The 27,402-nt window shown below is 39.3% G+C and overlaps 1 protein-coding gene across 6 annotated transcripts in view; it reads left to right on the top strand.

Annotated features, from left to right (window-relative positions):
- DIXDC1 (DIX domain containing 1) overlaps window positions 1-27,402 on the top strand; it is a 76,003-nt gene that overhangs the window by 13,582 nt on the left and 35,019 nt on the right. For 5 of the 6 annotated variants that reach the window (XM_019715296.2, XM_019715295.2, XM_019715298.2 and 2 more), the window contains one exon: window positions 25,251-25,380. The exons of the other annotated variant lie outside the window; for it this stretch is intronic. In XM_019715296.2, the coding sequence (XP_019570855.2) occupies window positions 25,251-25,380 (130 nt within the window). The remainder of the gene's footprint in view (window positions 1-25,250; window positions 25,381-27,402) is intronic. 6 annotated transcript variants of the gene reach the window in all.

Genomic DNA, 27,402 nt, shown 5'->3' with positions numbered 1-27,402 from the left:
TATCTTTGACCTTGAAGCTCAGAGGAGATAGAGAGCAGAGGCTGGGTTTACAAACTCATTTGGAAGGTAGGGCAGTTCCCCCAAAAAAACCCCAGAAAGTTACATTTGGCAGCAGGAAGCTTTAAAAGTCCAGATTTCCTGCACAAATTAAGATGGTGGACAGAATTGTCAATGCTGGAAGAGTTTTAACTTATATTGTAGGGTTATTTGGAGTGTCTTGGAGGAAGCTGATGGGAGAGTATGGGGTTACTAAGGCTTCCCCTACCAGCCACTCTCACAGCTTTAGAGCGGTCCAGTCTTGGCAAGCCAAAATCCTGCTCAGACAGCTTTCTTTGCTTTTTGCTGAGACTTGACTCAGAGGGTTGTCAGAAAAACCCTCAGTCTTTCTAGACGTCTGGATTACTCAGGCATCCTTCTAGCTTCCTCAGAATAAGTTAGAGATGTTAATTCTCAACCGAGGTTAGTTCTATGTAGTCACAGACATCGTTTGAGTGTCCTGCAAGTGCCAAGAACCCACCTTGAACTAGCAGAGATAGAGAGTCGAGTCTGTTGACTCGTGGAATCCAAAGAAAGGCTGAAAAGCTAAACCATGGAAAAGGCAAGCATGGAGCAGAGTCTCAGAGAAAATCAAGAACTCAAACACCGACAGGGTCTCTCCCTCTGCTCTTTGCCTCTTATCCCTGGTTCTTTCTGTGAGTAGCTTTATTCGCTTTCTCTACAGACGGCTTTTCTCTCTCAGGTGAGCAACATGGCCTATGGCAACGTCTAAATGTTGTATCTTACAACTTTGTCGAAGAGAGACTGGGAGAAACTGAGAAAGAGGGGCGGGGTGGAGGGAAAGGAACTGATTCTTTTCTAAATGCAAGATGAAAAAATTCCAGAAATCTGCTGGGCTTGAACTCAGGTAGAACTGTGGCTGGTGGTGACATGTTTCTACAGAAGAGGAAATCATCAGCTGGACAGCTATCCCAAGAGCTCTTAGCTACTCTCTCCACCCCCTCTGCTATGGGCCTGATTGTAGTCCTACCTGCTTCTCCAACTGTTGTTAGAAACAGCAAGAACTAGGGGTGTGTTCAAGATACATTTCTTAATATTTCAGATATTTCAATTTTGCTGAACCTAGTGTATGTTGTCTTCACTGAATAATTGACTTATAAAATGATAGTGTTAGAAGTAAGCAAAATTCAGTGGGCTTTTTTTTCCTCTAGCTGATACAGGAAGCCCTTAAGAGGTTACTTCACATGGCTTGTACTGGTGGGGGTTGGGGGGGGAACAGGCTCAGAATCCGAATCCCCCTCCTTGGCCCTAACCAGAGAAGCTCTGCTTTTCCCTATTTTACATATCTGGATTCACACAAGTTATAATTTGAGAAAAGATTATGAGGCCAAAAAGAAAAAGAAAAAAGAATAAAAGAAAACTGCTAGGTCACCCTCCAGAGAATAACAACCTCGTGCAAAATGCATATGGTATTTCATCTGCTACAGAAGTACCTCTAGTAAATTTTAAAACTAAGCAGTAGAGCGACTCAGGGCCTAGGCTTGCACTACAAGCCTCTTTTAAGATCAAATATCTTTGTGGGGGAAGTGGGTGCTGTGGCTGATCCTCGTGAGTGTCTGCTTTCTCCTTCAGATCAATTTTTTCAGAGCCAGTAGTAGGCATCTGTAGCAAGAACAGGGTCTTTCCTGCCTCTCGGGTGAGAAGTACAGATATCTTCAGGTCAAAGAGACAAACTGAGACTTAGGTTAGCGGTTGGATTCCCAGATTAGATTTAGAGGGAGGGGTGGAGAAAAGTCAGCGTAACCCTTAACCTGGGGATAAGAATAGCCTCACTCTGTTGTGAATCTCTGTTCTCTTTGTTAGATGCCATTTAATAGGTCTCTGTCAACATGCGGACATAGTAGTGACGTGACAAAGTACTTTCTTCAATTACACCTATTTTTTATCGATGATTTCTTTGAAGGCATCCTTATCAGTTTTTAAATTACATGAATCTGGGCAGAATAGCAAATATCCTCAGCATTTTAATATCCACCACTCCCTGGAATGACTTCAGGATCCATGATGAAGATAGTCGAGCCTCCCAGTTCCTTGACCATGTCACTGCAATGATTGTCCCCCTCTGTGCCACTACAGTGCCATATACCGAGGCTATACCTGGAACTTACTCCACAGAGTTGCCCTACCCTTGAAATCTTGAACTCAGAAACTACTCTCCGTTGAAAACCCCAATTTCCATGCTCCTCTGTTCCTATTAAACTTACGCTCAATCGCATCAAGTTCTCCTCTCCTTACTCTTCTCTGTCCTCTCAGTTTATCTGCTGTCCTTTAATTTCTTCTCCCTGGTGCAGATTCCACATCCATTACTTCTAATACACTCTCCCCACCCTCACTCACTTCCTTTGCCCTGGTGATTGCTGCTTCTCCTCTGACCACTTCCAGTCCTAGATTAGCCCATTCTTGGTTTCTTCCACTCATGGTCAGGCCTGCTGAGCACTTCTAGAGGAAATCACATAATTTTGCTGATTAATTTAATTACAGAATTATGATTTCCAGTCTTATTGAGTCCATGGTGCCCCCAGGAAATCTCTAGCAGTCAGTGTTCTTTCCAACTTCCCACAGGGTCCCTTTCCTGAAGTCTCCTTCATTCTCTTCATTCTCCTAGTTCCTTTCACACTCAGGAGGTAAACCGCCTACTTCATAGTGAATAGAGGGGCAATTGGATTTGGGCTCCTTAAATTTCCCTGTTCTCCACCTCCAAATATCCCCACATGCATACCTATTTCTGCCTCCTCACTGTCAGAGGAGGAAGTGGCCCTCTTCCTCTCCTCAGGAAACTTGCTGCATCATTCACGCCCCTCCCCTTTTATCTGTTTCTTCACTAAACCCTCATCTCGGCCTACAAATGTCCTCTCATTCTAAAAACTCCTCATTTTCCATTCCATCTTCCTCTCCAGCTAATACCCTTCCTCCTCCCCTCACTGCTTCTGTTTTTATACTTTCTGAGGTCTTCTCAGTTCACTGCCATCTGACTTTTAATCCCACCACTCTATAGTACCTGTTCTCAAAAAAGTCACCAGAGCCTGTTAATTATTAAATGAAATGGGCCTTTTAGTCCTCAGCCTGACTTTTGTACAGCATTTGAACTTACTGACCACCCATCTTAAAATTCCCTTATCCCTGGGTTCCCACATAACACTTTCTCCTGATTATTTTTCTATCTCTCTGGTTGCATGTTCTAAAATAATTTTTTGTTGCTCATTTCACTTCACTTGTCCCTTTAATGTTGATATATCCCATCCTCCGCTCTGAGTATTCCCTTCTTTTCTCTCATTGTATGCTGTCTGTGGTGTAGTAGAAATAATGTATTCTTTGGAGTAAGATGGAGTCGGTTCAAATTCCAGTCTCACCACTTGTCGGTGCTGTGATCTTAAGCAAGGTTTCCCATATGGAAAATGGGGCCAATAATACTGATTTTAATGATTGGGAATGAAGATTAAAGGAGGCAAGGCATATAATGTACCTCTTTCAGTGACGGACAAAAATTGGTACTCAGTACATTTTGATTCTCTTCCTTCCCTTCAGTGCTCTCTCCCCACTCCCTTTCCTGCCAAATAACTGCTTATAGTTCACCTTATTTGTTGGGGTATTGTAAACCCAGGCTTTGGAGCCAGCATTGAGTTCTGATCCTTCTTCTGCCACTTACCAGCCCTGTGACCCTGCGCATGTTGCTCTGAAACTTGTTTTCCACATGTATAACGTGGGAATAATAGTTCATATATGATCAGTGTTGGGGGGGGATATGTATGTATGTATGTGAAAAAATGTGGTAAAGTGTTTAGCACAGTACTTGGCACGTAGTAAGTGCTCAGAAGATGGTAGTTATTATCTCATTTGCATCTATGGCTATACCTGTCACACATAAATAGATGCTCTCAAACATGTATTTTCTACCTCACCCCCATCTTTTTGCTCTAGACCTGAATTTTGACAACTGGCTATAGAACATCTCTACCCTGATGTTTTACAAATAGCTCAGACTCTTATTCAAAACTGAATTATTTGCTTTTCCCCAATACTTGGGCTTCACATATTCTCCATCTCAGTTAAAGCATCATTATCCATTCAGGCATGACTTTTTTTTTGTTTTGTTTTGTTTGTTTTTAATTAATTAGTTTCAGGGGCACAAGACAAAGCAAAACTTAGACGTTTATCATTTATATCCCTCACACTGTGTGAACCCCCCTCCCCCCATCCACTATCCCTCTGTACGTTCCCAAAACCTCTCACCTTCCCCTTATCCCCACCCCCCCGCCCCTCTAGCAACCCTCTGTTTTTCCTCCATGTTTCCAAAACTGTTTCTGATTAGTTCATTCACTTATTCTTTTCTTTAGATTCCGCATATAAGTGAGATCATATGGTATTTGTCTTTCTCTTTCTGACTTATTTCACTTAACATAATGTTCTCTAGGTCCATCCATGTTGTTGCAAATGGTAAGATTTCTTTCTTCTTTATGGCTGCGTAATACTCCATTGTATAAATGTACCACAGTTTCTTAATCCAGTCATCTACTGATGGGCATTTCGGTTGTTTCCAGGTCTTGGCTATTGTATATAGTGCTGCAATAAACATAGGAGTGTATAAAGATTTTTGAATTGGAGTTTTGGATTTCTCCGGATAGATACCTAGGAGTGGGATTGCTGGATCATAAGGTAGTTCCATTTTCAGATTTTTGAGATATCTCCAAACTGTTTTCCATAGTGGCTGCACCAATCTGCATTCCCACCAACAGTGTACCAGCGTTCCCTTTTCTCCGCATCCACGCCAGCACTTGTTGTTTGTTGATTTATTGATGACAGCCATTCTGACTGGGGTGAGGTGGTATCTCATTGTGGTTTTTATTTGCATTTCTCTAATGGTTAGTGAGGTTGAACATTTCTTCATATGTCTGTTTGCCATCTGTGTGTCCTTTTTAGAAAAATGTCTCTTCATGTCCTCTGCCCATTTTTTAATTGGGTTGTTTGTTTTTTTGGAGTTGAGTTGAGTGAGTTTTTTATAAATTTGTGATATTAACCCCTTATCAGATATATCATTGGCAAATATCTTTTCCCAATCAGTAGGATCCCTTTTTGTTTTATTGATGGTTTCCTTTGCTGTGAAAAAGCTTTTTAGTTTGATGTAATCCCACATGTTTATTTTTCCTCTTACTTCCCTCATGAGGGATATATCAGTAAAAATCTTACTCAGAGTAATGTCTGTGAAGTTTCTTCCTATATTTTCTTCTAGGAATTTTATGGTTTCAGATCTTACATTTAAATCTTTAAGCCATTTTGAATTTATTTTTGTATGTGGTGTAAGGAGGTGATCCAGCTTCATCTTTTTGCATGTGTCTGTCCAAGTTTCCCAGCACCATTTATTGAATAGACTGTCTTTACCCCACCGTACATTCTTGCTTCCATTGTCATAGATTAAATGGCCATATAGGCATGGATTTATTTCTGGGCTCTCTATTCTGTTCCATTGATCTATGGGTCTGTTTTTACAGGCATGACTTTTTAGACCTTTTCTTTTTCTTGCCACTGCCTATATCCTGTCAGTCACCTCAGACTTGTTTCTGGAATATGTCCTTTTCTAATTATACTTGTAATGACGAGCAGGAAAAAGAGAGCGGAGGGACACACTCTAGAGTGGGACTAATGAATTTATTTAGCAATATCAAATCAATTTATTTAGCAATAGTAATAGCAAAAGACAAAGGCAATTAATAGAATATGCTAATGTCAGAAAGTAAACGTGGTTAAGACTAAACTATATACATTGATAACAATGTCATGTCAGAGGAGTACACATACATATAAGTTTAAGAGATCCCAACATATGTTCACTCCTGATCAAAAATCACTTGGTTAAATACACAAATATCATCAGTAAGGATTATCCAAAAGCAGTAATAAGCTCTATAGGATAGTAACTATTACAGTAGATGCCAAAAGCTCACCAAACCGGGGGAGAATAGCACTGGAAAAGTCATAAATCAAAACCATGCCATGTCTGCAGCTGAGAGAAACTCAGGCATCTCCCACACTGTTGCTTGCTAGTTCCCAAGAATGTTGTTGCTGTTGCCGTTGCTGTTGGCTGTTGTTGTTGCTAGAAGTTAGGACGTTTTCTGATGTTGTAAGCTGCAAGCTGCACACAAGTTTTCTAGATGCTAACAAGTTCTCAAGAAGGCTAACCATGGGGAACAACACAGGAGAGGTCCAGAATCAGCCAGCCCTCACCAGGTTCGTGTCTGGAAGTCAGGACATCCCCTGGTGTTGTAAGCTGCACGTTGCCAGAAGTCTTCAAAATGTTAGAATGATGATGAATCACCAATGACATATGACCAAATGACAAAATAATAATTACACTGCCAACTGAAGTCTGTCTTATATATTTTCTCAGACATACCTTAGAGCCAAGTTTCTTGTTCCTGCCTCCCCCTCCGGGAATGGTCAGTTCTGAGAGGGTCCGGCAGTTACTGATATGAATGCTGCCCATCCAGCGGAAGAGCCAATTCATCCAGATAAGCAACAAAGCCTGGCAATATGCCTGTCACATCATTCTGATATAACTTAGCTACTTCTTCACTTCATCTACTGATGCGGGCGAAACAAATAGAAAGCAACTTTATCTCATATCTGCCCTTCTCTGGAAAATGAGACCAAAGGGGGAATTCTCTCAACCCCTGATCACAGAATTCTTTTAACCCTAAGCTAACTGTCACCTCACGTGCAGTAAAAAGTCTCACAACACAGATAGAAAAGCAACCTCATCTCATACAGAAAGCAACATTACCTCGTATCTCCCACTCGGGAGAAGGAGACCAAAGGGGGAATTTACTCAGCCCCTGATCACAGCACAGAAATCACCTCACATGCAGGAACAGATAAAAGCTAATAGACAAAAGCTCACATCAACCAATAAAGGCAAATTTTCCTCAACATCTACCCTACAATACTGCTTCATTTTAGGCTCTCATCTTCTCTCACTTGAATTGTTGCCTGGTCTCCTGGTTGGTTTTTCCAAATCTAGATGCTCCTCTTTCTATCCCATATTCTATGCTGTGTCCAGAGTGATCTGTCTAAGATGCAGGTCTCACAGTTTCACGCTCCTGTTTCAAAATTCCAGGCTTTCCTGCTGAAGGTCTTTAATCCTTAAGTCTGAGTGCTGGTTGGTCTTGTGCTGACCCATTTCTACATGATCATCGTCTGCCACTGACAGCTCTGGCCACACACTAATTTGTTAACTGGTTATCCCTTCGGTATACTATATGCCTTCAGGGCGCTTCCTTTTTTTTAATCACCTCTCCCTAAGATGCTCTTCTCCAACTTGCAAACATCCTTAAAGATCCAGCTGAATGTCTCCTTCCCTCTTGACCCTTCCCTGATCCCCACATCCTTCCATCCTGTTGCTCCTTCTCTGCATAGATAGTATTTTTTAGCATTTCTCCATTGCTGCAGTAATCCTTTTGTGCCACAGTTATTCATGTGCCTGTAAATGCTGGGTTTGGCACAATTCCTGGTAGTGTTGGTTGATTTGACTGCGTGAAATGACAGGATCTTGTGAGATGGACTGTAACAAGTTGACATTTATTAGAGGTAAATGTGGATCAAGAAGACAAATCTTAAAAGAACAGGATGGAAGAGATTGGTTTAACAGGAGAATGTGTTAAAAATTACTTAGGGGTTGTGGTTGACAGGACTGTGTGAGTCAACAATATGAGGTGGAACCAAAAAAATGAAGAAAAAGGGGGGGAAAGAATGTGAAATATTTTGGATGAGGAAGCTAAGTGTCTGGTTTTATATCCAGAGAATTGTGTTTGGTTTTAGGTATCATGGTTTTAGAGGGACTTAGGCCAGAATTCTTGAAAGCATTTTTTAAAAGATTTTTTTGAGAATATTATCAAAATAGACAAACTACTAGCTAACATAATAAAGAAAAAAAATAGAAAGCAAAAATCAACAAAATAAGAAATGATAATGGCAAAGTAACCAATGAAACAAAAAATTATGAATCTTAGGGGGGTAGTGGGTGGGAGACAAGGGTAAGGGGGATCAAATATATGGTGATGGAAGGAGAACTGACTCTGGGTGGTGAACACACAATGGGATTTATAGATGATGTATAGATGATAGAATTGTACACATGAAATCTATGTAATTTTACTAACAATTGTCACCCCAATAAATTAAAAAAAAAAAAAAAAAACGAAAGGAGAAATTAAAAAAAAAAATCAAAAAAAAATTAAGAATCTTTGCAGGTCTATGCAGATATATTTTAAAAGGTTGAGGAAATGAATAATTTCCTTGGGAAATTCTGATTATTAAAATTAATAGGGACAGAAAATATAAATAGACTGATTTTTGTAGAAGAAATAGAGAAGCTTATTAAGGAACTATTTCTCAAAAAAAAAAAAAAAATACCAGGCCCAGATTATTTCATAGGGGAATTCTACCAAACCTCCACATTATCAGATAGTCCTAAAACTCTATAAATTATTTTCTAGTATTGAACATGAAGAGAAACTTCCTACTTCTTCATATGAAGCAAAGATAATATTAATACCTACATTTGATAAAGACAATGCAAAAAAGAAAAAATACAGACTAATATTTAGGACTATCTATGAAGAAGTGCTACATATATAGTAATAATATAGCACTAATAAATAGTTTATTAACGGACAGAATCCAACACCACATTAAAAATATAATTCACTATGATCACGTGGGTTTAATTCCAGGAATGTAAGCTAGATTCCTTAATAGGAAGTCCATTAATATCCTATAGTATTATATTAATAGGTCTCAGGAAAGATAATCATAAGATTATCTCCATAAATGCTGACAAAACTTTCAAAATTCAACATCCATTCCTTATAAAAATAGTGAAGAAAATAAGACTTGATAGATACTTTCTTAAAATGAGAAAATATATATAACTTAGATCTAGAACCAGTAACTTACTAAATTGGGAAACATTACAAGTATTTTCTCTAAGTCCAGAAACAAGGGGAGGATGCCCACTATCTCTACTTCATCATTGTACCTGAGGTATTAGCCAATGCAATTAGACTAGAGAAATTAAGTAGAGGCGCAAGGCTTAATAACAAAGTAAAGCTATTTCTTTTTACAGATATATGATAGTAATCCTGGAGACCACAGAGAATCATTGATAATAAAACTCAAACAATAAAAGATAGTGAAGGGGCCAGCCCAGTGGCTCAGGCGGTTAGAGCTCCATGCTCCTAACTACGGAGGCTGCCGGTTCGATTCCCACATGGGCCAGTGGGCTCTCAACCACAAGGTTACCGGTTCAACTCCTCGAGTCCCGCAAGGGATGGTGGGCTCCGCCCCCTGCAACTAAGATTGAACACGGCACTTTGAACTGAGCTGCCTCCCAGATGGCTCAGTTGGTTGGAGCATGGGCTCTCAACCACAAGGTTGCCAGTTCAATTCCTCGACTCCCGCAAGGGATGGTGGGCAGCGTCCCCTGCAACTAAGATTGAACACGGCACCTTGAGCTGAGCTGCCTTCCAGACGACTCAGTTGGTTGGAGCATGGGCTCTCAACCACAAGGTTGCCAGTTCAATTCCTCGACTCCCGCAAGGGATGGTGGGCAGCGTCCCCTGCAACTAAGATTGAACACGGCACCTTGAGCTGAGCTGCCTTCCAGATGACTCAGTTGGTTGGAGCATGGGCTCTCAACCACAAGGTTGCCAGTTCAATTCCTCGACTCCCGCAAGGGATGGTGGGCGGCACCCCCTGCAACTAAAATTGAACACGGCACCTTGAGCTGAGCTGCCGCTGAGCTCCCAGATGGCTCAGTTGGTTGGCGCGCATCCTTTCAACCAGAGGTTGCCAGTTCGATTCCTCCACTCCCGCAAGGGATGGTGGGCTGTGCCCCCTGCAACTAGAAAACGGCAACTGGACCTGGATCTGAGCTGCACCCTCCACAACTAAGACTGAAAAGACAACAAATTGAAGCTGAATGGCACCCTCCACAAATAAGACTGAAAGGACAACAACTTGAAGCTGAATGGCACACTCCACAACTAAGATTGAAAGGACAACAACTTGACTTGATAAAAGAGAAAGGCCTGGAAGTACACACTGTTCCCCAATAAAGTCCTGTTCCCCTTCCCCAATAAAATCTGAAAAAATAAAAAATAAAAATGATAGTGAAATAGGTATCAAAAAAGTTGTAAAATAAAAACTACCAGTGTAAAAAAATGAAAAAGATAAGGTAACAGGTTATAAAATTAACATACTAAAATCAATAGCTTTCATATACACAAAAAGTTACCAATTAGAAAACATAATGGTAGAGAAGACCTCATTTATAATTATAACAAAGAAGATTGAATACTTAGAAATGAACTTAACAAAAAAATGTGTAAAGCCTACAGGAGGAAAATGTTAAAACACTCCTAAAAGACACATTTGAACAAATAGAATAACAATTATTCTTGAATAGGATGCTTCAACATCATAAAGATGACCGTTCTCTCTAAATTATAAATTTAATATAATCCCAATAAAAATTCCAACAGGCATTTTTTTGGAAGTTAGGTAAATAGATATTAAAGTTAATATGGAGAAATAAACATGCAAGAATAGTCAAGAAAACACACACAAAAAAGAAATTTTTCAGGGAGAGGGACTAGCCATATTAGACATTACAAGCCTGTATAAATAAAACATTGTGGTACTGGTGCATGAATAATAATCAAATATACAAGTGAAGTAGACTACAAAGGCCAGATACAGACCCAAGAACTTATAGAAATTTAGTATATGATAAAGGTAGCATCTCAAATCACTGCATTAAAGAGGGACTTTATAATCAACAGTGCTGGAAAAATTGGGGAACCATTTGGAAAAAGATAAATTGGATCCATATCTCACATCACACACAAGAATAAACTCCAAAGGGAACAGGGATCTAAATGTAAAAATTGGACCCATAAAAGAACTAGAAAAAAACAGGTGAATTCTTCTTTTTTCTAACCATGTCTCAAAATTCAGAGGCAATAAAATAATATATCAATAGATGTGATTATATAAAAATAAAACCTTTCGGGATGGCTGGTTAGTTTAGTTGGTTAGAGCATGGTGCTAATAGCATGAAGGTTGCTGGTTCAATTTCCGCATAGGCCACTGTGAGCTGTGCCCTCCTAAAAAAATTAAATTTTAAAATAAAAATAAACTCAGGATCAAAATGGAGGGGTGAGGTGAGCCTCTCTAAATCTCCCCTGGAATTTACAACAAATGGAATACCTATAACTCCACAAAGGACTCCGTGCACAGCAGACAGGCAAGACGAAGAGGCACACTACTGAATTCACCCAAAGGTGGGAGAATCGCGAGAGCGGGGGAGGAGGGAAGGGAGAAGTGCGGAGATGGAGCCGCATGGTTGCAGGACGCAGACCTAGCTCAGTGCTCCAAGCTCGCTGCATCCCGGAACTACCACAGCTGCGGGAGAGGGAAGAACTCAGACTGCTAGGGCTCCGTTTATGGGCCACAGGGCTGAGGGGACAGCATATAACACAGCTAAACCCAATGCTCACGGCAGAGACCTCGGAGCAAAGACTGAGGGAAGAAGGCTGAAAACGGTGGTTTAAGCCCTCACTGCCGAGCAGAGAATGGAAGCCTTAGGCACTGAGACTAGCCGCCCCCTCCCTACCCTCCCAGAGTTCGCCCCGCCCCCACTACCTGCCCGGTGCTAGAAGCAGAACTGTAGCAGTGTCAGATCAAAAGAGCAGAATATTTGCTGTTCTGAGAACTGTGGAGCAAAGACACAGATTTGCAGCCGAACTAGTTCCGGCTCAGGGGAGGGAGCTGTGGAAGCAGGACCAGCTGTGGTGGTGGTCACAGCCATTGCTCTGGGCCACCTGTCACAACTCACCCCAACCCTGGCCCCACCTATCTGGGTGGATCCCTGCAGGAGTAAACAGAACTGCTGAAACACACTGGCTCTGAATCTGAAGCAGGAAGAGCTTTGGAACTTGAAAAGTTCTCCTCATACCCACACGGACACTGCGCCCTGTGACCCAAGCGAACTATTAACAGAAGAGAAGCCATCTCTCAGGGAATCCCCCCATTGTGTGAGAAGCTGGAATAGTGCAAAGAAAACATAGCACTACTGTGTGAGAGAGAAAAAAAGGCTGCAGTCGGAGAGAAAATAAAACATTCTACCGACAAGTACTGGAAAACAAAAGAAAGACCTCTTCATATCAACCTGTTGCAGAAGCCACTCCTGTAGATGTCTACGAAGAGAAATAATAAATCAGTAATTACCATGAATAACAAAGGCAACAAGATAGCTCAGAAAGTGAAAAGTCTCCAGAAAAGGAACTTAAAGATATGGAAATATGTGACTTAAATGACAGAGAATTCAAGATTGCAGTTCTGAAAAAACTCAACGAGATGCAAGAAAACACAGAAAGGCAGTTTAATGAACTCAGAAACACAATCAAAGAACAACATGAGCATTTTACGAAAGAGATAGAAATTTTAAAAAAGAACCAAATAGAATTTCTGGAGATTAAGAACTCAATAGAAGAAATTAAGAATGAAATAGCCAGCTTAGGTAGTAGAGTTGACCAGATGGAGGAGAGAATCAGTGACATCGAAGATAGAAACCTGGAAATGACACGGATGGAAGAAGAAAGAGACGTGAGACTTAAAAGAAATGAAAGAACTCTACAATAACTTTCTGACTCCATCAGAAAGAGCAATATAAGAATAATGGGCATACCAGAAGGAGAAGAAAGAGAGAAGGGAACAGAGAATATATTCAAACAAATTGTCGATGAGAACTTCCCAAACTTGTGGAAAGAACTGGATCCTTGAATCCAAGAAGCAAATAGAACACCTAATTACCTCAATCCCAACAGGCCTTCTCCAAGGCACATTGATTTGAACCTGCCTAAAATCAACAACAAAAAAAGAATCCTCAAGGCAGCCAGGGAAAAGAAGACGGTAACCTACAAAGGAAAGCCCATTAGATTATCATCAGATTTTTCAGCAGAAACTCTACAAGCCAGGAGGGAGTGGAACCAAATATTCAAACTACTGAAAGAGAGAAATCATGAGCCAAGAATAATATATCCAGCAAAGATATCCTTTAGATATGCAGGAGGAATAAAGACCTTTCCAGACATACAGAAGCTGAAGGAATTTTCTAATACACGACCTGCACTACAAGAGATACTAAAAGAGGCTATTCGACCATCATTAACAGGGACAATTTGTGGCAACCAAAACATAAAAAGGGGGAGAGTAAAGGCCTGAACCAGAATATGGGAATGGAGAAAGTAAGCATGCTGAAGAAAATGGAATACTCTAAATATCAAACTTTCTTTTACATAAACTTAAGGGTAACCACTCAAAAGAAATCCAGAACTGAAATATATACTGTAATAAAAGAAGAAACAGAGGGAAACATCATAGAATACCATCACACAGAAATAATAGACAACAACAAAAAGGCAAAGAAACAATGGAGACACAAACTTACCAGAAAACTAAAGATAGAATGACAGGAAATCCTCACATATCAATAATCACCCTAAATGTAGATGGACTGAACTCACTAATAAAAAGGCACAGAGTAGCCGATTGGATCAAAAAACTAAACCCAACCATATGCTGTCTCTAAGAGACACATCTCAGCTACAAGGACAAGCATAGACTCAAAGTGAAAGGGTAGAAATTGACACTCCAAGTAAATGGTACCCAGAGAAAAATCAGGTATAGCCATAATGATATCAGATGAAACAGACTTCAGGGTGAAAAAGGTAACAAGAGACAAAGATGGACATTTCATAATGGTGAAGGGGACTATATAGTAAGAAGACATAACAGTTATCAATATTTATGCCCCCAATCAGGGAGCGCTGAAATATACCAAGCAACTACTAACAGAACTAAAGGGAGAAATTGACCAAAACACAATTATACTAGGGGACTTAAATACATCATTGACAGCTATGGATGGATCATCCAAATAGAAAATAAATAACGAAAAAACAGCCGTAAATGACACATTAGATGAAATGGACATAATTGGCATATATAGAGCACTTCATCCTAAAGCATCAGACTATACATTTTTTTCTAGTGTACATGGAACATTCTTAAGGATAGACTGTACATTGGGACATAAAATCAGCCTATGCAAATTTAAGAAGATTGAAATCATACCATGCATATTCTCTGATCACAAGGCTTTGAAATTGGATATCAACTGCAAAAAGAAAGCAGGAAAAAACACAAATACATGGAGATTAAACAACATACTGTTAAAGAACGACCGGGTCAAAGAAGAAATTAGAGGAGAGATCAAAAGATACATAGAAACAAATGACATGAAAATGCATCCTACCGAAATTTTTGGATGCAGCGAAACCAGTTTTAAGAGGGAGATTTATATCATTACAGGCCTATCTCAAGAAACAAGAAAAATCTCAAATAAATAACCTCACGTTATACCTTAAAGAACTAGAAAAAGAAGAACAAGTGAAACCCAAGGTCAGCAGAAGAAAGGAAATAACAAAAATCAGAGCAGAACTAAATGAAATAGAGAACAAAAAGACAATAGAAAAAATTAATGTGACAAAGAGCTGGTTCTTTGAAAAGATTAACAAAATTGACAAACCCTTGGCTAGACTCACTAAGATAAAAAGAGAGAAGACACTAATTAACAAAATCAGAAATGAAAAAGGGGAAGTTGTCACGGACACCACAGAAATACAAAGGATCATCCAAGAATACTATGAAGGACTATATGCCACCAAATTCAATATCCTAGAAGAAATGGACAAGTTCTTAGAAACATATAGCCTTCCTAGTCTGAACCATGAAGAACTGGAAAATCTAAACAAACCAATCACCAGTAACGAAATTGAGTCGATCATCCAAAACCTTCCCAAAAGCAAAACTCCGGGACCAGATGGCTTCACTAGTGAATTCTACCAACCCTTCAAAGAGGATCTAATACCAATCCTGCTCAAACTCTTCCAAAAAATTGAAGAAGAGACAGTACTCCCCAACTCATTTTATAAGGCCAACATTACCATGAGACCAAAACCTGGTAAGGACAACACAAAAATGAAAACTACAGACCAATATCTCTGATGAATACAGATACAAAAGTCCTGAACAAAATTCTAGCAAATCGAATACAACAATGCATTAAAAAGATTATTCATCACGACCAAGTGGGGTTCATCCCCAGAGCACAAGGATGGTTCTACATCTGCAAATCCATCAATGTGATACATCACATAAACAAAATAAAGGACAAAAATCATATGATTATATCAATTGATGCAGAAAAAGCATTTGACAAGGTACAGCATCCATTTATGATTAAAACACTTAATAAAATAGGTATAGAAGGAAAATACCTAAACATAATAAAGGCCATATATGACAAACCCTCTGCTAATCTCATAATTAATGGTGAAAAACTGAAGCCCTTTGCTCTACATTCAGGAATACAACAGGGCTGTCCCCTATCACCTCTGCTTTTCAGCAGAGTGTTGGAAGTCCTCGCCAGAGCAATCAGGCACGAGAAATAAATAAAAGGCATCCAAATTGGGAATGAAGAAGTTAAATTGTCACTCTTTGCAGATGACATGATGCTATATATAGAAAACCCTAAAGACTCCACCAAAAAGCTATTAGAAACAATCAACGAATACAGTAAAGTTGCCAGCTACAAAATCAACGTACAAAAGTCCATCACATTCCTATATACTAACAATGAAATCTCAGAAAAAGAAATACAAAAAATAAATTCCTTTTGCAATTGCAGCAAAAAGAATAAAGTACCTAGGAATAAACTTAACCAAGGATGTGAAAGACCTATATGCTGAAAACTACAAGACATTTTTAAAAGAAATTGAAGAAGACACAAAGAAATGGAAAGACATTCCGTGCTCATGGAGAACGGAGAAAAGACAATGGAGTAAAGACAACCTCTTCAATAAATGGTGCTGGCAGAATTGGATAGCCACGTGCAAAAGAATGAAACTGGACTGCTATCTGTCACCATGTACCAAAATTAATTCAAAATGGATCAAAGACTTAAGCATAAGACCTGAAACAATAAACTGCATACAAGAAAACATAGGTACTAAACTTACGGACCTTGGGTTCAAAGAGCATTTTATGAATTTGACTCCAAAGGCAAGAGAAGTAAAAGCTAAAATAAATGAATGGGACTATATGAAACTTAAAAACTTCTGCACAGCAAAAGAAACCATCGACAAAATAAAGAGGCAACCAACTGAATAGGAGAAGATTTTTGCAAACAGTGCCTCCGATAAAGGGCTAATATCCAAAGTATACAAGGAACTCATGCAACTCAACAACAAAAAAACAAACAACCCAATTGAAAAATGGGCAGACGACCTGAAGAGTCATTTCTCCAAAGAGGACATACAAATGGCAAATAGACATATGAAAAAATGCTCAACATCACTAATCATCAGAGAAATGCAAATAAAAACCACAATGAGGTATCACCTCACCCCAGTCAGAATGGCTACCATCAATAAGACAAATAGTAACAAATGTTGGAGAGGCTGTGGAGAAAAAGGAACCTTCGTCCGCTGTTGGTGGGAATGCAGACTGGTGCAGCCGCTACGAAAGTTCAGTGTGGAGGTTCCTCAAAAAATTACGAATAGAATTGCCATATGACCCAGCAATCCTCCTCCTGGGTATCTACCCAAAAAATATGAAAACATTTATACATAAAGACACGTGTGCTCCAATGTTCATTGTAGCTTTATTTACTGTGGCCAAAACATGGAAACAATCAAAATGTCCTTCGATAGATGAATGGATAAAGAAATTGTGGTATATATACACAATGGAAAACTATTCGGCGGTAAGAAAACATGAAATAGGACCATTTGTGACCACATGGATGGATCTTGAGAGTATAATGCTAAGCGAAATAAGTCAGACAGAAAAAGCAGAGAACCATATGATTTCATTGATATGTGGTATGTAAACCAAAAACAACAAAAGAACAAGACAAACAAATGAGAAACAAAAACTCATAGACACAGACAGTAATTTAGTGGTTACCAGAGGGTAAGGGGTGAGGGGGGGTGAGATGAGGGTAAGGGGGATCAAATATATGGTGATGGAAGGAGAACTGACTCTGGGTGGTGAACACACAATGGTATTTATAGATGATGTAATGCAGAATTGTACACCTGAAATCTATGTAATTTTACTAACAATTGTCACCCCAATAAACTTTAAAAAATAAATAAATAAATAAAATAAAAATAAAAACTGTCATGGCCAGAAAAACACTGTAGAAACGTCAAAGGACAGCTGACAAACTAGGAAATATCTGCAACATATATCAAAGACAAAAGGGTAACATTCCTAATATATAAAGAATTCTTAAAATGGAGGAACAAAGGACTAAAAACTTTGTTAGAAAAATGGGAAAACAACATGATCACACAATTATGTAGATATGAAAAAAGAGAAAAGATATGAAATGACTCAAAATAGTACAAAAAGGGTTCAAACTCGTATTAAGGACATGAAAATTAAAAGAAGGCTAAGATACAATTTCTCACCAATCACATTGGCAAGAATGAAAAGGTGTAACATATTCTGTTGGCAAGAAGGTGGGAAAGCGTACTCTCATGTACCTGAAGTGCTGATGGGAATGCAAATGGTCCAACCCTTTTGGCAGGGAATTTGGCAATATCTAATACTATATGGTCACTTGCCTTTTGACCCAGCAATTCCACTTCTTGGAATCTACCTTGAAGATAGACCTCCATCAACATGAAAATGCGTATGCATAGGGTTACTCATTGCAGCATTGTTTGCAATTTCAAAATATTGGAAAAAAAACCAATGCCCAATTATAGGAGAATGGTTGAATAAACTATGGTATATCCACATAATGGAATACTATGTGTCTGTAAGAATGAATAAGGAAGATCTCCAACCCAATGTAGAGTGTGATTTCCAGAATATATTAAGTGAAGTGAAAAGTGCAGGTGCAAAAAGAATATTAATACTATTCTATTTTTTGCATAAGAAGGAAGGAAATAAGAAAATATGTGTGCATTTTTTTTCTGGATAAACTGGAACTAATGAGATTGATTACCTACAGGAGTGGATAGCAATGGGGTGGAAAGAATGGAGAAAAAGGAATAGAAAGAATGATGGGGGAGTGACACTTTTCTAGATACATGTTTTTTGTATCCTCAGACTTACAGAATCATGCTAATCTTTCACCTACCCCCAAAATAATTAAAATCAACCTAAATGTGGGAGAACCCAAAATGGACTACAAATGGTAAGAAATGAACCTAAGTGTATTACAGATAAATAATGTAACCACACTGAAGGGGGTTGAGAAGAAAAGAACTAACCTAAGTCACTCTGGAAGAAAAGAACTAAAGTCACTCTGGAATCAGTATTTTGACTCTATACTGTAAGGCTAGATGCAAAAAGAACTATATGTAAATATTATATTATGGGTTAGTAAATTAATTTTTCATAATGTATGGATTAGCAAGTCTGACACTGTTTTCTAGGATTGAGCAAATATTAGTAAATGTATTGTGGATAGTGAGAGTCGGGTTTCTCATTGTGGAAGAAAGGAATTACAAATAACAAAACGGGAAAGAATGAACCCTGTGGTGTTGGGATAGGGGAGGGATTTGTATAATTTACGGTATAATTCATGGTGTGTCTTCATCAAGATAAGTAGATATAGATATGTGTGTACACATACACATATTTCCTACACTACTACTGAGAAGGCCAAGAATGTTACCCCAGTGGCATGAGTACACCTCATGCCTAAATTTTGGTTTCTAAAAACTATTTTCCAATAAAAAGAACCAGAGTTCTTTTGAGAAATAGCAGAATCCAGAGCTGAGGCAGGGAAAGTATAAAATGAGGAATCTGGAATATCTTATGATGCCAGGAAGTAAGGAAGTGCTCAAAAAATGATCAGGCCATATGATCCAGCAATCCTACTTCTGGGTCTATATCCAGAAGAATTGAAAGCAGGATCTTGAAGAGATATCTGCACACCCATGTTTGTAGCAACATTTTTCACAATAGCAAAGAGGGGAAGCAATCCAAATGTCCATCAACAGATAAGCAGATAAACAAAATGTGGTATAAACATACAATTGAATATTATTTAGCCTTAAAATGGAAGCAAATTATTTTTTTAAAGATTTTATTGGGGAAGGGGAACAGGACTTTATTGGGGAACAGTGCGTATTTCCAGGACTTTTTTTTTTTTTAATTGGGGAACAGTAGTGTGTTTTTCTTCCCCAGGACTCATCAGCTCCATCCAAGTCAAATTGTTGTCCAAGTCAATTTGTTGTCCTTTCAATCTTAGTTGTGGAGGGCGCAGCTCAGCTCCAGGTCCAGTTGCGTTGTTAGTTGCAGCAGGCGGAGCCCACCATCCCTTGCAGGCGTCGACAACCCTGTGGAGGAGAGCCCACGCTCCAATCAACTGAGCCATCTGGCCATCCAGGAGCTCAGCGGCAGCTCATTGACTTCATTCTAGTTGTGGAAGGCACAGCTCACTGGCCCATGTGGGAATCGAACCAGAAGCCCTGTTGCCCAGAGCTCGCGTTCTAACCAACTGAGCTATCCATCCGCCCCAGGAAGGAAATCTTGTCACATGCTACATCATGGATGAACCTTGAGGACATTATGCTCAGTGAAATAAGCCAGTCACTAAATGACAAATACTGTATGAGTCCACGTATCTGAGTTGTCTAAAGTAATCCAATTCATAGAAACAGAAATTAGAATGGTGGTTGCCAGGGGCTGAGAGGAGGGAGAAAATGTGGAAATGTTGTTTAATGGGTATAGAGTTTCAGCTATGCAATATAAAAAAGATCTGTAAGATTCTTTACTCAACAATGTTCATATACTTAACACTACTGAACTGTGCACCTGAGAATAATAAAGTTGGTAAATTTTATTATGTGTTTTTTACCACAATTTTAAAAAATGACTGGGACATATGAAAAGGATACAGGAACCAACATGAAGGAACCAACATTTGTCCCAATGACCAAATCAGAACAATCTGAGCAGCAAAATAATGATAGTAATGGATTAATATAATAAATAAATAAAAATAAAACAAATATCCATGAGCCATACTGATATAAATAAATAAATGGGGGAAAAGGAGAGAGCTCTTCCTCATATTATAAATTCCAATTAATAAGTATAGAAGGAATGATTAGAAAATCATCATTTGGGAAGCACCACGATAATAATTGTTGCAGGAAAGAAAAATAAATGGATGTTGAATTTAAAATGAACAGGTAAAGTGATGATGACCAAAAGGGTATTTTTATAGTCTCAAAGCATTTTCCCACAAGATATTTACTAATTACAAAGGGAAAAATGACAACTTTACAGTAGATAAACCTGGCAGACAATAAATACGTTAACCAAGTGATCACGGTTAACTTCACCAATAATAAAATGTGTCGGTATCATGTGCCTTTTGATAGGATGCACTGAGAAGAGCACAGTATGACTTCTGTGGTATTCTTGTCAAAAATCCATACGCTGAATTTAATTATGAGGAAACCTCAGACAAATCTAAATTGAGGTACACTCTACAAAATAACTGGGCCAATAGTCTTCAAAATTGTCAAGATCATGAAAGACAGAAATTTAGCAACTCTCCCAGACTGGAGGAAACTAAAGAGACATGGCAACTAAATGCAGTGTGAGGTCTTGGACTAGATCTTGGACCAGAAAAAGGACATTAGTGGGAGACTTGGTGAAATTTGAATAAGAGCTGTAGATAACTTAATGATATTGTGTCAATGTTAATTTCCTGTTTTGATCATTGTACTATGGTTATGTAAGATACAAACATTTGAGGAAAGTGGGTAATGGGTTTAGGGTAATGTGCCATTTTGCCACTTTTCGGTAAGCCTGAAATTATTTCAAAATGAGCAGTTAATAAAATAAAAATAATATTTAGGGATTTTGAATAAACCCCTAGTGTGTGTTCTGGTGGCCAAGGAAGGAAAGTGAAGAAACGAAGAAGAAGGAAAGAAATGAAGTATAAATACCTTGAATGAGGAATATGCATGTCTCCTTTTATACTCAGAGTATTGTATTTAGTTCTAATGTCATGATTTCAGAGAGATTTAGAGAGGAAGATCAGTAATACTTGAAACCATTTTATGTAAAGAATGGTTAACCTTGGTTCGCAACGCTGTATGTACCTGGGAGCACTTAAAGAAAGTGATGGAGTCCAGATATTAGCTTTTTAAAAAAGCTTCCTAGGTGATTCTGATGGGTAATCAAGGTTGAGAACCCTTTTGTTAAGGGAATAGGAATCTTTAGCTAGAAGACTCAAGTTAGCTCTATAAGAATCATGCAGGAGCTTGGGAAAATAAAGCTTTCTGAGTTCTACTTTCTGGACGGAATTTGGTGGATTTGGACTAAAGGTCTGCACATCAGTACTTTTGAAAATCTTTCCTCGTGCTCTTGATATGCAGCCAGGTATGGGAAGAGTGGGCTGGATCAAACTTCTCAATCTTTAATGTACCTACGAATCACCAGGGGATCTTTTAAAATACAGGTTCTAAGACAAACAAATGAGAAACAGAAACTCATAGACACAGACAATAGTTTAGTGGTTACCTGAGGGTAAGGGGTGTGGGGGATGGGGGCTGGGAGATAAAGGTAAGGGGGATCAAATATATGGTGATGGAAGGAGAACTGACTCTGGGTGATGAACACACAATGGGATTTATAGATGATGTAATACAGAATTGTACACCTGAAATCTATGTAATTTTACTAACAATTGTCACCCCAATAAATTTAATTAAAAAAAAAATACAGGTTCTGATTCAGTAGGGCTGAGGTGAAGCCTTAGAGTCTGCATTTCTGCCAGCCTCCCAAGTGACGCTGATGCTGCAGGTCCGGGTACCACATCTGAATAGTAGACAGCTACTTAGTGTAGAGCGTTACACAAGAGACTCAAATATTGGATGGATGTGGTGGAGGAAATGGTTTAGGACTAAGGTGCCTTCCGTTCTGAGAGTTGGAGTGAGGTCATTTAAACCTCAGGGATGCATTGATTTAGGTGCTGGTGTGGTAGAGTGGAAAAAGCATTGGCTAGGGAGTTAGAGTGAATCTCATTCATTGCTTACTATCTGGGTGACCTCAACAAGTTATTTCTCCTTTTTTGAGTCTCAGTTTCCAATTAGCAAGATAGATACAATAAAATCTCCCTGGCAAATTAGCATTAGAGAAAATGTATTTAAAGGACCTGGCAACAAAGCACTTGTCACAGTATAGGTGTTCAGAAAAGTGGTGACTATTATTTTCGTGTATACTATAGAATCCTCTTGCTGGAAGACCAGAGCAGTAATTAGTGTGCATGAAAAGTACTGTTAGGAACCTCTAATCACTTTTGCATCAGAGACCACTTCTGTTCAACAGCCAAAAGAAGGTTATGGTTACTTAAGTAGAAATTATCTTGGCCTAATGGAAAAATACTTGTTCTTGTCTGCCCCTGTGTCATTAACTTTAACAATCATTTTAAGTCTTGGCCTGATGAAATGTGACAGGTGAGTCACTGATTCGAACAAATATTGGTTGAACACCTGCTACTCTGAGTCCAATAATTTTGAACTGTTGTAACTCCCTGCATAGAGCATAGTTCAGACCTGAGCTCCTTTGGGCTCACTGACCTCTTTGCCTCCTTTCCTTCTTCAAGAAACACCCCCTGAAGTGTGTTTTAGCGCCCTAAGCACCCCTGTTATAGCACTTGTCTCTCTACTGGCATACAAGCTTCTCCTTCTCTTCCTGTCTTCCTTTTTACCCCTTCAAGCATAAGCTTCTCTTTAGCCCCATAACTTAGTACAGTGCCTGTACTCAAATTATTGTTGAGCTATTTGTGTGACAAGCCATCCTCAAGGATATCAGAGTCTGAGGTGTGTGGGAGGGTCAGGGAAGACTTACTGGAAAAGGTGATGCTTGAGCTAAGACTTAAAAGGAGATGGTAGGAGGCAGTGGGAGGTTGAGTGGCTGGAAAGTGAGGTGGATTTGGGGCACTGCATATGGTTTGGATGAGTTGAAACATGAGGCGGGGGCATATGGGAGAGTAGTGAGTGGAGCTGCAGAAGAGGCAAGGTCTAGCACATGACAGCCTCTAATGCAGCTAAGGATATTGGATTTTATCTTAAGGATCATGAGAGGCCAGTGAAGGATTTTATTCAGGAGTGTGTGGAGAGTGGGTTGATGGTGATATTAGCTACAGGGAGATTGGTTAACAGTTATTTTTTTACATTTGGTTAGGAGATTTTACACATCAGCCAGGTAATCAGATCCCAGCTGTTACTCTTACTGCCTTTTCTGGTTTTAACTCCTTTCCCCAGAGCAGAGTAGTTTACTGTGGAAGCACCCTTTCTCTGGTCTGCCTCACAGTGCTTTGGCTGTGCATTGGGAGCACACCTTGGATGGCAGTCTGGCCCGTGTTAGGCAGGATGAGTTGGATAGCAAGAGGCCCTTGGTAAATGCTTGGACCACATTTACTGTGTTTCACTACCAGGTCTGCTCTGTCCTAGCTGTGGGGACTTGGAGAAATTACATAACCTCTCTGAACCTCATCCATAGACCGGAGATGATACCGACCCTTCAGTGCTTTTGTGAGAATTGAATTAGATGATGATAATAGGTAAAATAATAATGACCATTTAATAAGCATCAATTGTGTGGCAGCCCTGTTCTAGGCATGTTCATTAGCTCATTAAAACATGTATAAAAACACCAAAAATAGTGTTTAGTTCATGGTAGGTTCTCAGTAAATGTTAGATTCCTCCCTCCACCTCCTGCTGATGACTACATTTCGTGTAGTTTGTCAGTAGCTGATAATTATTGCCTTCATACTATCTTCCAAAGGATTTTATTTATTCCCACAAATCAACATAGAGAAAATAATGAAGATTTAATTTAAGCTCAGGAAGCAGCCAGTGAGTAATTTCCAATATCATTTTATTAAGGAAGTACTTGGGGCTTAGAAATCAACTGTACTTTAACCCAATTATAACTTAATACTGTTAGCTCTTGAACTTAATTTTTAGGTTCAGGGTCTTGCTGCCTGTACTATGACATTGTTAATGTGCTATTTTGATATTTAGTGCCCATCCTCAGACCAAATAATCAGAATAAATATCCACATACAAGCTCTGGTTAGGGGACAAATGGAATATGTAGGTTTTCTGAGGCTTGGGATGAGTTATGAGTCCCTACCTGGGCCTAACAGCCTTTCTTATGAGTATCACAGTCGATTGTGCATACAGGACATAAACGATTGCTCCAGAGAAGCATGATAGGTTGCTGGCAGCAGTGATTACACCCAAAAATTGGCTGTGGTTCTGGGCCCAGCCCTCATCCCTGGTTAACATAGCAAAACTCAAGGAAAGTAGGAGTCTTAGTCATCGAAACACTGGTCTGCTTATACGTGTGTACATTGCCACACAAGTCAGAGGTTATTAGCTTATCCTTGGAGACTAGGATAAAACTAGAAAGTTTTAGAACATGCTCCATGTCTGACCATCTTTCTTCTCTTCTTTTTTTTTTTTTTCCTTTCCGCCGCCCCCCCACCCACTCCGGTGTTCAAGCCGTTGTTTCTTAGTCGAGTTGTGTAGGACACAGCTCCCTGGCCCATGCTGGTATTATGAGCCTTGAGTTCCACCGGGTTTGAGGTAGTCGGTTGGCCACTCACAGCAGCTCACGGCAGCTCACGGCGTCTCACGCCAGCTCTTGCCAGCTGCCGGCTGCTCACGCTGGCCACTGGCCGCTCATGTGGCAGTACACGACAGCACACGTCAGCGGACAGCATCTCATGCAAACCTCGGGCTGTTCATGGCAGCCCAGCTCCAGGGAGAGCCGTTGTTGACAATCTTAGCTGTAGAGGGCGCAGCTCACTTGCCCATGTGGGAATCAAACTGACGACCTCAGCTTAGGAGCACTGTGCTCCAACCACCTGAGCCACTGGGCAGGCCCTCTTTCTTTCCTTAAAACCTCTGTTTCCCTCTGGATATAGATTCTTCACCATAGCTCAATCTCAAATGCTGCCTTAGAGCGTACAGGGTAAAGATTAAGAATAATATGCAACCTTTCTCTTATTTCCACCTTTCATTTTCTAGCAACAGCTGCAGGCATATGTGGCCTGGGTGAATGCACAGCTGAAGAAGAGGCCAGCGGTGAAGCCTGTGCAGGACCTGCGACAGGATCTTCGGGATGGGGTGATCCTGGCATATCTAATCGAGATTGTTGGTCAGTTGGCCCTGGACCCTGGTGCTATCATAAATGAGAACATGGCCATCTTTATCCTCCATATGCCCTTCAGAGCAGATTCATTCTTCTTTAAAATATATGCAAATAGACTTAAAGTACTGGCCCAAGGTTAATTCATGTATTTATTAGTCAATAAACACTGTGTGTGTGCCAGGCACTGTAGTATGCTTTCAGAATGTGATAATGAGCATAGTCTATGCTCTCAAGAGTCTCCCAATCTAGTTGGAAGGACTGGAAAGTGAAGTCATTTCTATTAGTGTACTTAGTACTCTGATGGAGTAAGTACAAATAGGAGCACATTGGGGGGGGGGTCATCCAGTCCAGTCTTAGGGGTTCAGGAGTGGCTTGCCAAAATAACTGATGTCTGAACCGAGGCTGGAAAAGGAAATAATAGCCCAGCAAAAAGAAGGTGTGTTACCAGCAAAAGGACCCCTCTACGATACTCACTACCACGGTGCTGCATGAAAGTGCTTGTCCTCTTGAAGCCCTGGAGTTGTTGCCAGTCATTCTTATTAGGTGGTACCATAACCTTATTTTCATAGCATTTGTCCATAGCTGTTATTATATTCCATTCACTGAATGGTATAGGCTGAGTCTCTCCGGTATAGACTGAGATCTTTAAGAGAAGGTACAGTATAAATTTTTCTGTTTCCACAACTTCTACCCAAGTGCCTGGCAGATACTAGGTACTCAAACATTGATTCCCTGTTTCCCCGAAAATAAGACCTAGCCAGACAATCAGCTCTAATGCGTCTTTTGGAGCAAAAAATAATATAAAACCCAGTATTATATTTATATTATATTATATTATATTATATTATATTATATTATATTATATTATATTATATTATACCTGGTCTTATAATAAAATAAGACCGGGTCTTATATTTATTTTTGCTTCAAAAGATGCATTAGAGCTGATTATCTGGCTAGGTCTTGCTTTCGGGGAAACACAGTTATTATATTAGTCAACTGACGTTGCTCAGAGTCTTTGAGGGATGTGGGGCTTGCAAGTGGTATGGAGGAAGCCAGGTTTGCTACTGTTAGCCTATACATGAGTACCTCATTAGGACAGTTCATGGATTCGTCGGAGTATTCATTTATAATGATAATAACAATGGTAATAGTAATAGCACCTGCCATTTATTAAACACTTTCTATCTCGTGTAATTTCATTTAATCATCAAACCTTGAGAAACAGATAATATCCTCATTTTCAGGAAACAAACTTTAAAGAGAAGATTTATGAAAATAAATAAAATCACTGAGTACTTAGACTATATCAAGCATTGTGCTAACCATGCTACTTTGATTGATTTATGACATAGTATGATATGAGAACCACTATCTTACTCATTTTATGAGGTTTAGAAAGGCTAAGCAACTTTACAAGATCACATAACTATAAGTGGCAGAGCAGAGGTACAAATCTGCTTTCATTCAAAGCTCATTTTAAACATTTAATTTTCTACTTATTTGAATAGATTATGCTTAGAAATATAATCAGGTAAAAAAAAATCCAGAAAATACAAAGGATATTAAGTCAAAACCTTTTTTCCAACTATGTGCCTCTGCCAGCTACTTGTTCTTTCTGGAGACAACCAATGTTAGCAGTTTTTTGCATTTCTTTCCAAAGATATTCTATGCATATACAAGCAATACGAATGTGTTCCTGTTTTCCCCAAACCCACATTTTTTTGACATTTTATGGTCACTTTGCTGTCTAGAAAAACTCACTGAATTCACTTCCTTTTTTCCCATTCATCCTTTAACCCGCCCTCATTAGGCTTTTGATCCTACTGCTTTACTGAAACTAGTGTCCCAAGGTCGCAAACTCTGCCTTGTGAAATCCAGTGGCTGGGCCTCAGTCCTCATTTTATTCAACTTAACAGAATTTGACACAGTTAGTCACTCTTTCCTCCTTCAAACACTTTTCTTTAAAAATTTTTTGGGGTGACATTGGTTAATAATAACATTATATAAGTTTCAGGTCTACATCTT

Source organism: Rhinolophus sinicus, linkage group LG06, assembly GCF_036562045.2.
Source record: "Rhinolophus sinicus isolate RSC01 linkage group LG06, ASM3656204v1, whole genome shotgun sequence".
Classification (NCBI taxonomy): domain Eukaryota; kingdom Metazoa; phylum Chordata; class Mammalia; order Chiroptera; family Rhinolophidae; genus Rhinolophus; species Rhinolophus sinicus.
This window is presented reverse-complemented; position numbering and strand designations above follow the sequence as displayed.